Below are 14506 nucleotides of genomic sequence, written 5' to 3'. Positions count from 1 at the left end.
TGTCTAAGATGTGTGCACCCATATCACATGGAGGCTCATGACAAGACTGGATATTCTTTGCCCAAAGTTTAGATTTCCAAGCAAGAAAATGAGACCATACAGAAATAGCTCTTCCCCATATGGGAGATACAGGACTCACATTCCCAGTTTGGAGACTCAGACTCAGTCAAGCTTTGTCCTGGGAGGCTTGACACGTTACACGTCAAGAGTCAAAACCAAATATGCAAGGAACAAAGAGAGAGTCATCTTTACTAACGCACTAACTGTATCCCTGACACCCACACGCAGGAAGCACTACTTACTCGATTTACACCTATTCCTGGAAACAACCTCAAAATGGAAATGCAGTGCTGCTCTTGGTAGCATACCAGCAAACCTGGGAAACCACATGTACAGCTGGTGCATTACGGATGAGGAAGGAGCCCTCGTCTGCCACAGCCAAACAAAACAGAGCCTGCAGCTCGTGTAACCATGATTGGCTATCCCCACCCTCAGTGACGCAGAGCCCAGGGGTAAGAGCTGTAAAAGACTTCCACTTCAAGACCAGTGACTGCTGGAGTTCAGTCAGGAACCGCTAGGCCATTTTCTTCTACTGAGTGTCTTTCAATTATGAATGAAAACTAAGTAGGACTATACCCTTGGCAGAGTGATTCACCGAATGAGAGAGTTGGGGAGGAGACTCAAGTTCCATTGTCTGGGAAGAATAAATGGATGTTGAACTACTGTGGGCAGAGCAGAGTTGGGAGTGGAGTAGGCGGTGGGGCAGGAGTGACATGCTGAGCTTAAACAAGGCCTGCAAAGCTCAATCATTCAACAGCTACACGAGCCAGCAATGCTTCCACAGAGAAGCCCTCATTAGTGGCAGGACTAAGAGCACACTCGGCAGGCCCAGCTCATGTTTGCTGGGATAGAGAGCAGAGACTTTAAGTGAGACTCATTGCTCCTCGCTTTGACCCAGGCCAGAGTGGACAGAAAGAAGAACTGCTCATCAGTACAGTTTGCTGTAGGAGGAATGTGGTGTGCCCCCCAAAGGCACATATGCTAAAGGCTTGGCGCCTAGAAGGTATGATTAGGAGGCACTGTGGACTTGCAAGAGGGGCTAAGGGTAGCTCTCAGTTCATTGTGGGTAGCCCCAAAGAGGAATGCAGGAAGCTGGCCCTTTCCAGTCCTCACTGAGTTCACAGCATAAACGGTTTGCTATCCTATGTGCTCCTACCATGATAGATGGGACTCACCAGGGACCCAAAGCAATAGGCTCACCTGATCTTGGACTAAAATTTCCAGGAGCATGAATGAAAAGAAATCTATTTCTCTTTATAATTGTGTCTCATCTTTCATTATCATAACATGAAGCTGAGTAACACCAGCATAAAGCCACATGATCTACTTTAAACTGTGTTACAAGGCTCACACCTAGCCTTGGCTATGTGACTTCCGTTGTCTTTAAATCAAAGCACCTATTACAGCATGATCTTGGTTAGTTTTTATGGCCGCAGTCAAAGAGGCACTGAACTCTTTGGAACTATTATACTTACAGCATGCACAAAGGAATTTCATATAGAATCATAAATTATGGAATTGGTTGACTATGGGAGATAACTGAATTCCAGAATTTAGAAAATAGAAAGTGTCTAAGTTCCTGACCACACTCTCTCTTACTAGGTGGTGTTCTGTAAAATGGACCCCAGATACATTCCTGATTTAGGCATGTATTCCGACTTACATTTCCAATCTCTTTGTTCCTAGAATTTTCTCCACCAAATCAAGTCCCTTTTTTAATTTAATTTTATTGGGAATGGAGGTTTGAGACAGGGTTTCTCTACGTAACAGCCTTTGAAGACCAAGCGGGCCTCAAACTCACAGAGATCCACCTGCCTCTGCCTCCTGCATGCTGAGATTAAAGGTGTACATCACTACCACCCAGCTAAATCCTTTTTCTTTTTCCCCCCAAATAATCCTGCTCAAAAGGCACCACCTCTCTCATTGGGCCTACAAACAGCTCAGTCTACCTGAATTTTACTAGTAATTTAACCCACCCCAAGAATCCACCTCATCTGTAACCGTTCCTATCAGGTTTGCTTTTCAGTGGGAAAATGGAAGAAAACATGTGCAAACCTGTTTAGAAAGTGCTTAGATCATGACAGCATGTCATGTCAGACTGGTTCGAAACCCAGAGTTGAGTGGTGCCAACCCCAGCGGAGAGGCTTAGAATGAGGGCTGACCCACTTACACGGAACCTCCGTTCTTATTCCTTACTCACGGGATATACCCAGGAATTAACAATAGGCATTATCTTGGTGGCGTTAAGTAAACAATATATAATCAAATTTTAATGACAGAAAACATTCTAGTATTTTCTCTACTTTGAACTGCGTATAAGCCTTTTTCATATACAAGACAGATTTACTGATGGTCACAATAGAGGAGAGGACAAAACAGAATCAACAACTGTGTTCATGTCTTCGTTCCAAAAATTACTATTCATGATTATGAAAGAAAGCATGAGACAAAACCCTTAGATATTTACTATAGACCTCACATACATAAAAACATGCTTGTGTTTCATAAATGTTTCAATTCCAAATGAAATTGCAGCTTGATTCAAAAGAAGTCAAGCTGATTAACTACCTAGCATTTTGGGTTTAATTATAATAAGGAATTGAAAATAAGTAAAATTCTTTAAGTTTGGAAACTCTCTCTCTTACTGTTGAACTTGGTGCACATTTACTCTTTATCTAAATCCCTATTACAGTCAGTCCTGGCTTTACCAAGGCAAAGAAACTGTGTGGGACACCTATGCTGCCTTTTATTGTCTCTACATGCTAAGAAATAAATATGCTGGCTCAACCCCTCTCTAGACATTCCCATGACCTCTGAGTTTGTTTAGTAGTTCTCAAGGAAAGGGTGGTGAGCACAGATGTTAAATGAAGAATAATCAAGCATCTCTAGGAAAGAAAACTAGATGCATAAAATGTAAACAGAACTGTCCAGCCATACAGTAGAGACCAACAGACACCGACCGATAGGAGCAGAACAGCCACGGCCAATCTCGTCACTTGCTTTTTTAGAGTTTTACTGCTGTCCACACAGCATCTTTATGTGATTATGCATATATTAACACATATACATAAGTATACACAAATGCGACTTATCTTACCCTTCTTCCCAGATAACTCGTCTACCCTCCCAGAACTATGCTAGAGCAATGACTGAACCTAACCAATGGAGCACTTAGCACTAGATCCTCAAACCATTAAAACAACTGGCTGCTTACAAATCTGAAGACACAATTTTTTTCTATTTTCACATAATAGAAACTACCTTGAAAAGCAGCTAGAACGAATCTGAAATGCTAAGTCTCTGGACAGCAATTCTATTTCCTTTGAGGTATGGTCTCGTGGCGTCTAGACTAGCTTCAAGCTCACTGAAGCTTCAAATGACCTAACCTCTTGCTTCTGTCCCCCAAGTGCTAGAACTGTAGGCACGTACTGCCATACCCAGCAACAAGACAAGGGTATTGTTAATGCATCTTTGCCAAACACGTCCATATAGGATAAAGGACAGAGAGGGAGAGAGGAAGGCAGGGAGGACAGAGGAAAGGGAAGGGGGTATGGACACAGAAGAAAGCAAAGTGGCCCTAAAACAGACACTGAACATGGCTCTGCAAAAATCAATGCTGGCCATGACTGCCAAAGTCTAGTGAGGAGCTGAAAACCTCCATTCTAATGTTTCCTGGAGTTGATATCACCAAAGCTGTTAATAGCTTGGACTTTAATGTTATAATCCACACACTGCCCTTCACATGGTCCACATGTCCTTTACCACCAGAGAACACACAGAACTAGTTCTGAAGGAAAGTTCCAGGCTTGGAAACCAAGCACCCAAACCTGTGAGACACTGCATGTCTCCAGCAGCATGCAGCTCCTGCTGCTTCTCTCAGGGGCATGCTTTTCTTCCAAGAATACGAAAGGAGGACACACGGGGCAATGCTTTACAGTTGCCAGGGGGCATAGGTTTAGAAGGTATTTCATGTGGATAAAAATACAGGGGAAGCAACACCCTGTTTTTTAAGTGGCTGTTCCATTAAGAAAACGAAGCTCCTCTTTGTCTAGATTGTACTCCAGCTGGGAAAAGGTCTGCATTAAAGTCTCGATGAGCAAAAGTGCCTCCATCACTGCTAGCCAGGTCACTGAATAACCGGGTGTGCCTCTGAGCACCTTGATCCTATCCTGCTTTCTCTTTATTTTTCTTTTTGCTCCCCCAGGCTCACAGAGAAAGAAGATCCTGCAGATTTTAGAAGTAAATTCAAACAGCAGCTGGCTGTCAGGGTAGGAAAAAGCCCATGGATTATCCAAAACATCAATGGCAAATTCTGAAACAGGCCACCTAGGCCAACTCACACCTTGCCTCATCAGAGCGATCTCAAGCTGGCTCCGTTGACAAGGGGCTTTCAGCCTAAAACCCAAGAATAATGTCTTTACTAATAGAGTCACAGCCAGTACTGGAGACCACAGTTCCTCCACTGCCCCTTCTTTGAGGCTTTGGAAACACAAAGACTGTGTTATCAGCCATGGCCCCTTTTATGATGAACACTCCCCACTTTCTCGTCTCATGCTTGGGGTACTTTTCTTTTTTCTTTTTTCTTTTTTTTTTTTTTTTTTTTTGGTTTTTCGAGACAGGGTTTCTCTGTGTAGCTTTCCGCCTTTCCTGGATCTCGCTTTGTAGACCAGGCTGGCCTCGAACTCACAGAGATCCGCCTGCCTCTGCCTCCCAAGTGCTGGGATTAAAGGCATGAGGCACCAGCGCCCGGCCTTTGAGGTACTTTTTCAAGTAGAGATTTAGGGAAAACACAAGTTCTGAAACTTCATTAAAAGACCACCTTGATGCAACATGGCATCCTTATTTCTGTTTACTGCTATGTTGGTAAATAATGTGCTCTTTGCACCAGGATGACCGTCCTCAGACCTGGTCCTGTGACTATGCTCCCTTACGTGGCACAAGGGGCTTCATGGATATTTATTAAGTTAAGGGGTTTGAGATCAGGAGATTATCTGGGTTGGTTAAATGTTATCACAGGGTTCCTTAAAGGAGGGGAGCCAAAGAATCAGAAAATCAGATAACCTAAAGAGGTAGAGCTAGGTGCTATGCTGCTGTCTTGGGAGCTGAAGGAAGGCATTAACGAAGGAATATAGAAGTTAAACAGCAAAATGCCAGGTGTTCTCCAGGACTCTGCAGAATACCACTCCATTGATTTGCTTCAGACTACGCTGCACAAGACAGTAAGATTAAAAAGAATAAGTGACGTTTTAAAGCCACTAGGTTTATAGTCATCTGTTACAGCAGCAACTAGCATTGAGGGAGGCAGGCACAGTGGCACACCCCTGTAATCACAGCACCCAGGCGGCTGAGACAAGAAGTGCTTCCCCGAAAGGCCAGCCTGGGATACCTAAGGAGTTTGAATCTCTCTGTCAAAATTGATGATGATGATGATGATGAGGAGGAGGAGGAGGAGGAGGAGGAGGAGGAGAAAGACTCTTATTTAGCTTAAAGTCAGACACATTTGTCTCCGAGTTCTTCTAATTCTTCTGCCTTAAGTAAACAGAGAGAGAGAGAGAGAGAGAGAGAGAGAGAGAGAGAGAGAGAGAGAGAGAGAGAGAGAGAGAGAGAGAGACCCCTTGCTTTATCAACTGTTCACCTTCGTGGCTTAACACCCTCCATTTACCTTTTCAACTCCTAATATTTCAACTGTCAAAAAATGTATTTCCTTCTTCAACTGGCCTGAGAGGCTTCCCCTTTGCTGGGGGAGGCGGGCACTACAGTTTATTTCTTACTTTCCAGTACTCATCAATGTTCCTGACAGAGCTCATGTAGTGAGTATTCTTCAGTAAGGACTCACCTTTCAGCCAGCAGTGTTCACTTCCTTACTAGAGGACGAAGGCACTAATGATCAGAACATGCTCATTACCAGGAAACAAACTTGGAAACTCTAGCCAATGTTTCCTTTCCCCTCTAGGAAGACTCTCAAGATCACTTACTCCAAACAAGCAGTAACCACCCTTCCTAGAATCAATCAAAAAGTTTGTCAATCGGGGCAGTGGTGGCGAACACATTTAATCCTAGCACTTGGGAGGCAGAGGCAGGCAGATCTCTGTGAGCTTGAGGTCACCTGGTTTACAAGGCAAGTTCCAGGACAGGCAAGGCTACATAAAGAAACCTTGTCTTGAAAAAACAAGTTCCAGAACAGGCAAGGCTACACAAAGGAACCTTGTCTTGAAAAAAAAACAAAAACAAAAACAAAAAGGCCTATCAAGCTTTTTATTATGAGGAGAAATCAATCTTTGCCCTGAACAAAGAGGCAAAGGGAAGATGAAAAACAACTATAAATCTGTAGATAATTCCCCCACAGCTACGAAGGCCAGTGTGATGCCTGGTACTGAGTGTCAACCTGCCTGCACAGGGCAATGTCTCTCTCGGCAGAGTGGAGCTCCACCATTGAATGTGGTATCAGTGGAAGTTTCCAGAGGGGCCTGACGTGTGGGGGTAATCAAGGGGAAAGGACCGACCCTTAGTGTGGGTGGCACCATGCGACAGGCTGAAGCCTGGGAGCAAAGGAGTTGGAAGAGGAAATTGGCACGTTGCAGGCAAGCACCATTCGTTCTGCTAAGTATGACTATGGCTGCTGCCACCATCCACAGACATTCAACTCCAGCTTCTTCAGCTTTTCAGTGTGGACTCAACACCAACAGCTCCCTAGGGAGCGCCAGACTCTAGCACCAGTTTGCAATTCCTGGGGCATCTGGCTTCACAGACTGACAGATTCTCAGTCTCTTCAGCAGATAGTCAGCTACTGTTGGACTACTTAGTTCCTACAATGATGTTATTACCAATCCATAAGTCTCCTTTTATAAAATATGCAAACATTACAGACATATATACATGTGTGTACTTTCCATTAGTTCTGTTCCTCTATAGTCAAACTATATTTTCCAAAGCTATCCAGTTGTTGTCCCCCTGCCTCATCTCACCTTGGACCTGGGGTGGTCTGAGGGCCTTACTGGCAACCCACAGAACATAAAAGTAACACCGTATGACTTCTAAGCCTCTGACCCCGGCACATGCTTCCCCAATGCCCTTCCAACAGCACTCTCAGTTGACTGCCAGGAGCCATGACCTTGAGCAGTTCTACAGGGACCACCCTGGATGCCAGTCCCAGTGGAGCCCAGCTTTCAAGAAATCACAAACTCCAAACTGGATGTCTTAGTGAAGAAGCCTTCTAGTCAGTTATATCTTCTCTGAGAGACCCTAGCTACAGTAAAAGTAGAGAGAGCCTCAGACAAACCAGTCTGAATCCTGACCCACAGAATCTAAGAGCTTAGTAAAACTACTGCTGGGGTGATGCTTTATCCACACACACACAACATCAATGAACATTATAAGGCTGATATAATGCAATGCACACACACTCTAGGATTATGGCTCCCATAGCTTGAGAGTTGGCCTTCCATGTTTAAAATGTTTAATACTTCCAGAGTTACCTGGACAGTCCATACTGGATTCATAACCCATGCCCTCAAATACTGATGAAGTCAATGAAATTAAATGCAGAGGGATTCTGGGAACACATAAAAATGTCTGTTTTTCATCCTTTCCAGTTTGGACCACTGTGAATAACACTTGACAGGTATAGTGGTTTGAATAGGTATGGCCACCATTGACTCCTGTGTTTGAATGCTTGGCCCATAGGGAGTGGCACTATTAGGTGTGGCCTTTTTGGAGTAGGTGCGGCCTTGTTGGAGGAAATGTGTCACTGTAGGGGTAGGCTTTGAGGTCTCATTTGCTCAAGCTACCCCCAGGGTGGCACACAATATCCTTCTGCCTGTGGACCAAGATGTAGAACTCTCAGCTACCTCTCCAGCACCATGTCTGCCTACATGCTACCATGTTTCCTTCCATGATGATAATGGACCAAAGCTCTGGAACCGTAAGCCAGACCCAATTAAATGTTTTCCTTTAAAAGAGTTGCTGTGGTCATGGTGTCTCTTCACAGCAACAGAAACCCTAAGACAATAGGCTTTCTTAAATCAACTTAATAATGTATAGTATGAGTGCTTTCAGATATTCAGAAGCTAAACCACATCAGTCTTCTTAGGAAGTCTTCTAGCATCTAGAGGGGGATAATGGGTACTGCCAAAAGTCTTGCATACAAGAGAGCTGGTGGCCTTGAGTGACTCATTTTAGAGGGTTCTATGTACCTATACTGGAAGATCAGAAGTGAAGGGGGTAGGGCTTTACTAACCAAACTGAGGCTCTCTCTTTTGCTTAAGCCAGATGTTGTCATTACAGAAGCAGATGAAAACTGTTACAACTGATCCGCAATCCTGAAGTAGTCCAGGGATACCTTCCAGCAGCCTGGGAGAGCTGGTGGCTCAAAACCACCAGGTTTTATCAATGCTGTTACAACGGGTTGTTCGACCACAGTCTTCTAGGTCTTGGTACTTTTCCTGTGACCCCAAGTGGGAGCTTTCCTTGCCACGTTTTGAAGGTGCCTTTTAAAAGTAGGGCATTTTCTCAAGTATACCCAAGAATATAACAAAAGGAGGAAGGTTAAGGAAAAGGGTGTGAACAAGGTCCAGGTTGAAAATGTGTGGGAAACTGAACTAGAAACTTTCTGAATCTACAGTGAGGGTTGGTCAAAGCCCTACAGAGTAGGCAGGGTTTTATGAGCCCATGGGTTTCTAGACAAGGTACATGCTGCTTGGGAGAAAAGAAGGAGCATGACCAGAACTCCACGGTGCTGAGGATGGCTCAGCTCAAGGAAGCATCTGCAGGCTTGCCACAGGCTAGCCACATCCGCAATGCCTGTCCGTTCTCTGTGGCTGCTCTTAGGCTCTTCCTCATATCTCTGGTTTCTTGGGCTCCTTCATCTACCCTCTCTTCCATATGTTAGAGTAAGATTCTGCTTCTTACAAAGAAGACCCTGAACTAATTCAAACACCGAAAGTGCTCCTATAAATCCAAGTGTTTCTTTCTATCTCACAGATTCAACGCTCAAAAATGTATACAGCCATGCAACTAAGAATGAACTTCGAGAAGACGGTTGTCTTTCCATATGGCTAAAAGAACCAATAAGGAAAAACAGATGGCCCTTTATTTTCACCCTGGTCCTCATTTCAGGACCATAAATTTTCATGAGGAGACACTTCAACACCAAAACCAGATGTGTTAATTCCTTTTATTTAATTGTTCCTAGAGAAGAAAAATCTGAGAAGAACAGTGGTTACCTACTAATGATCTAGTCTTCAACCATTCACACTACTGTTTTAGGGTACAAGCTGCCATCTATAGTTATATCACTAAAATTCACCCACCATCACACATGTTGAGGTAATACATAGCCTTGCTTAGTCGTCCTTAGACCTAACCTCACCCTAATAAGCAATGTCCTATAAAATTGGGAAAACATCCTTCAGATTCCATTAAGCTGTGTGCTTCCTATTCCTAAATATATACTTTAGATGTGAGAACACAGCTAGGCGGTGGTGGCCCACACCTTTAATCCCAGCACTCAGGAGGCAGAGGTGAATCTCTGTGAGTCTGAAGCTAGCCTGATCTACAGAGTGAATTCCAGAACAGACAAAAGATACAGAGAGAAACCCTGTCTTTGAAAACAACAACAATGACAACAAAAAAAACAAAAAACAAAAAACAAAAAAAAAAAAAAAAAAATAAAAAACGGTGTGAAAACACCAGGGCAAGACTCCTAGGACCAGAAGTGCTTGCTACAGTAACTGAAAAGAAAGGAATATGAGGAGCATTGAGCTGAACGGCAGTATATTTTGTCCCACAGGCAAATGCAGGCAAAGAACACACAAATGTGCGGTGCTCAGCCACATGGCATGGTCTCTCAGATGCAAAGGTGGAAGCCAAGAGAAACAGAACCTAAGCCACCAGAACAGATAAGGGATTCCACAAACTGCTGCTTTTGTTAAGCCTTTAAACACAGACAAGTAAGTCATAATTTCACCTTATTCATTACCTGCCAGTGACTGGATTTAGGAGTTCCTTTTACTTCAAATAAGCATGTGCTATCCCCTAAATAGCTAAAACACACACAATTTTGACACAGAAATTCCTGACATAGGAAGATCTGAATCAATTCTGCATGTATCTGTGTATTTGCTATGAGTAAGTATAAGAAAACAAAACTAAAGCACATCCTAAATGGAGAACTTTAATTCAAACTGATATAATTTTAATATATAATTTGACTTACAATATAACCAGAGGGTTATTAAAGCTATATTACAGGATATGAGATCTATTATGACTAAGGTCATGAATAAACATATAGTAAGTGTTTCCAGTGTAGATGAGATTTGGCATGTGATATTCTCAATATGGTATTGAAACAGTCTGTGATATTTTCAAGTGTGGCCTCATGGTAAGATTTGGGGATTATATCAGCGATATATGCTATTTACCTTGCATTTTAAACACATCCTCCCAAATACACTTCCTTATTTGTAGATGTAAAATGTATATATATTTACACATGATATATAGACTCACAAACAAGCATTTATTCTGACCCCTGAAGTTCATTTGTTTTGGAAGCCAGATGTAAACATAAAGATTCCCTATTATTCGTTATCCTCTTAGAACTCAGGTATGGTTTCACCACCACTGAAGCTGAATATATTTATTTTTAAAGGCATTATTTGGTGGTTCCCTGATTGGCATTAACAGCACAGATATGCATCAGAATCATTAAGCACTGGCTAGAATGAGGAGCAACTGGCCAAAGCCCAGTGCTCAGAGGTTAAAATTTTAGCTTGCCAGCCATGACAGAACCACAGCACCCCGCCCCCTCTCCAGGCAGTCAGGAGGATAGCTCTGAAGTCCTGTCAATTCAGCATTTCCTTTATTTTATTTCCCTCAGGAGAGTCACAGACACCTAAGAAGTTCAGAATTAGAGCAGATGCTGAGCCTAGCATGGCCACTGACTGACTGCCCATGTTGCTGTGGATATACCAGCTACCTGAAATTCTTCTATAAAATTAAACCATTAAAGATGTGTCTGTGACTGGTTCTGCACTGGTGTATAGTTGGTGCTCAAGAAACATATTCACATCCTTTTCCAGAGACATTCAGAAAAGATGACAGAGCACCTCTGGAAGCCCCGAAGGGAACCATATTTAAATTAGCTTGGCTTGAAGACTGATTGATTGATTGAGACCTGGTCTCTCTATACTGCCCTGGCTGTCCTGGAATTCACTGTGTAGACTAGACTGCCCTGAAACTCACAGAGATCAACCCAGCCTCCCAAGTGCTGGGTTTAAAGGCATGTGCCACCACCACCTGGCTACCTTCAGTCTTAATGCAGAAATATTTGGAATTAAATAGTACTGCCAGGCTAAGGCATACCTTGGCCAAGCATCCTAACAACCTGGAGCTCTGACAGCCTTCAACATTCTCCCAGGGCTGTTTGTAATTTTCCCCACTCAAAGTGCACTGAGATGTGGCATAGACAGGAGGAATATGGAGGCAGTCAGTCTGCTTGGCCACAGCATTGCCTACTACCCCAAAGGAAAACTGGCTTCTTCCTTAGTAGAGATGTCTCGATATTTTCGTGGCAGACTCGCTTACATATTACCTCTGTTTTGAGCTCAGTCTTCCTTCCCACTAGTGCAGGAACCTGAACCTAGGACTTTGTACATGCTAAGCGAATGCCATACCACCTACACTGATACCACTGAACCATATCTCCAGTGCTCAGTCTCTATTTCAACCAAATAGGTCCGTTGATTTGTTGTTGTTGGGGTTTTTATTGCTGGGGAGAACACCAGAGTCCCATGCAGCCCAGGTTGACCTGGAACTCACTATGTAGCCAAATCATCATTTTACATCTTCTCTAACCTCACCCCATGTCCTGCCTCAGTGCTTGGGATCTCAGGTCTATGTACCTCCACACCCAGTTTTAACACCCCCAGTATTAAGTTTTTTCTTTGTGTGTGTGTGGGGGGGCAGTGGGTTTGTGTGGGGGGGTGAGCATGCATGCATGTGCGTGTATAATAGCACCTCTCAGTTAAGATTATAAAATCCTACAATGGATGTCCTTATTTTGACAGGTTTGGTGGGTTTTACATAGATAGCATCTAGCAAAGCAATGAAAATAAACAGGATCTGGGAGAATTAGGATGAAAGAGTTCATAAAATTTACTGGAATTTACACTATATAAACTTTAATTCAATGTGTGTGTATCAAAGCCTGTTTGCCAAATGACTGTTCCCCATGCTCCAAAGGAAAATGAATATTGCAGTTTTAACATGTGATGGCAATGAGACATCCCAAGAAAGCTTCATTCAGTCACATAAGACACTTAAACCAAAACTCAGTAACACCTCAAGAAAATCCACTGTTTGTGTTCCCTTAGTCCTAGAATCAGTGAAAAGGTAAACTGCTCTATTCAAAGATGTGAGACATTTGTGTACTCTTATGGAAACTATGCATCCTACCTCCTTGAAGTTATCAAAAGCTGATAAAATGATTTCATGCCCGCCTCTCACAAGACAAACAGCTGCCAGGAGCTCCAAGACGAGAGCTTTTGTCCTGTCAAAACAAGAGGAAAGAAAAACGTAAATCACTGAGGAGACATAATGAGTCAGCTGCTCCTTCCAGGACGAACACTCAAGGAATTGAGCACTGGCCCGCATATCCATTAAGCCTTCAGTAACTGAAGGGCCCCAAGCACATTCCGAGACCTTCCTGGGTATGCAATCTGCGGTAAATGTGGAGTGCATGGGGGTGGTTAATTTTAACTGTCTACAGTATAACATGACAAAATTCAAAATCAACTGGAATTAATGTTTGTATTTTACTTTTGGAACTAGGGCCATTACAAATTCCACACGACGAGTTTCTAGTATTTCTTCTTCTTATGCTGGAGAGCAAGAAAGTGCCAGATTACAGCTGTATTAATAGAAAAAATATTTTCTCTGACTCAAGAAAATAAAGTTGCATCTGAAATCAATTTGGAAGAAGCAGCTAGAGATGAATTCAAAGTTTGCAAATAAAATGTGAAGAAAGAAACAGCATTGTTTCTTCATCGTAAGATTACTTTAGCATTTCACCTTTTTTCTAGAATAAAAACTACTGCCAACCTCTTAACAAAGACTGTTCTGATACTCCACAGTGTCGATTGTCTTAAGAAAAATGGCTGATGACTTCCCTGTGGTGGAAGGCAGGAACCGGGAAGCATGACTATTTTAGTAATTTAGATTTTAGGGTTTTAGTAAACTGCGAAAGCAATCACAAAACCAAAATATCCAATATGTAAACAGAACTTTACAATTTGTTTTCCCTTTGAAATTAAAAGAGCCAATTTATAATCAGAGGGTTTTTTTTTTAAAGAGGAATTAATAGTTTCTAGATAATTTTTCTTAAAAGGGTGTCTGAAGATAGTCTTATACAATCAAAAGGCAGAAATCACCAGAGGACAAAGTACTTTAACAATCAAAAAGCAAACTGTGAGTAAAATGGCTACAATGTGTGGTCCTGGCCTTGACAGCGGGTGGAAAAGGAAAGGATGCACACACAGTTTGTTTCCCTTTTTTGATTCTTAACTAAGGTACATGTGTGAAGGTTTCAGGAGACAGGAGTAGGGTACCGTGGGCGGCTCAGCTTTCACATAACTGGTGTAGCTAACCCTTACCGGTACCCTCTGGTCTCCATGCCTGGGGGAACCGGCAACCTGCTCCTGCCCATCAAAATCTCCTCTAGAGATTCAAAGAACAAGGTCGCCCAGGAAACGAAAGGTAAAACAAGAGTGAAGGGCAGGAGCTGTCACCAGTGCTCAAGTCTGCTCCCTACAGGAGTTTAGCCAGGTCAGAGGGAACTTTCTACACAGCCTAGGTTTTACAGCCGGTCTTGCTTGGGGAAGCCACCCTTGGAAGACTTTTCAATCCTAACATGGTTAAGTGTTGACTAGCCCCCTGCTTCCCTAGTAAGACTAAGACTTGAACATTACAAAAGATGCTTACCTGGGATTCTTGTTGTTCAAACTTAGTGCGATCTCATTGACAGCATGTGGATGAGACATGACCATGTTGAAACCATACTGAAATACAGAGAGGGAAAAGAACGCATTACAAGCTAAGTCAATGTTGATTAAAAACCAAACACTTGGGCTGGTACAGCTCAGTGGAAGTGTTTGCCTCCCATGAGTGAGCCCCTAGATCCAATCCCCAACAGTGCCAAAACCCACTGACATTTCCACTTCATGTAACTCTTATCTTCTAGAAAGGCAGCTAGGCTCTTAGCACACCAGTGCAAGAACATACTTCTTCCCTCAAATTTTTAAGGATGACATCCATTGTCAGGGGTACTTTGCTCACAGGCATCCTTCCATTATTTATAAATGAACAATGTGTTTTTCTTTATTAAATGAGTGAAAAGCCTCTATTCTAGTGATTCAAAAATTGTATACTCATCAAATCACCGTGAAGG

At 42.9% G+C, this 14506-nt stretch overlaps 1 protein-coding gene across 6 annotated transcripts in view; it reads right to left on the bottom strand.

Moving 5' to 3' along the window:
* Nucleotides 1–14506, bottom strand: part of Fmnl2 (formin like 2) — a 301299-nt gene that overhangs the window by 49904 nt on the left and 236889 nt on the right. For all 6 annotated transcript variants that reach the window (XM_015993029.3, XM_015993028.3, XM_006974238.4 and 3 more), the window contains 2 exons: nt 14041–14117; nt 12517–12610 (listed from right to left, as the gene is read on the bottom strand). In XM_015993029.3, coding sequence (XP_015848515.1) covers nt 12517–12610; nt 14041–14117 — 171 coding nt within the window. The remainder of the gene's footprint in view (nt 1–12516; nt 12611–14040; nt 14118–14506) is intronic.

Source organism: Peromyscus maniculatus, chromosome 4 (assembly GCF_049852395.1).
Source record: "Peromyscus maniculatus bairdii isolate BWxNUB_F1_BW_parent chromosome 4, HU_Pman_BW_mat_3.1, whole genome shotgun sequence".
Classification (NCBI taxonomy): domain Eukaryota; kingdom Metazoa; phylum Chordata; class Mammalia; order Rodentia; family Cricetidae; genus Peromyscus; species Peromyscus maniculatus.
Note: the sequence above shows the minus strand (reverse complement) of the source record. Positions and strands in the feature narration are given on the sequence as shown.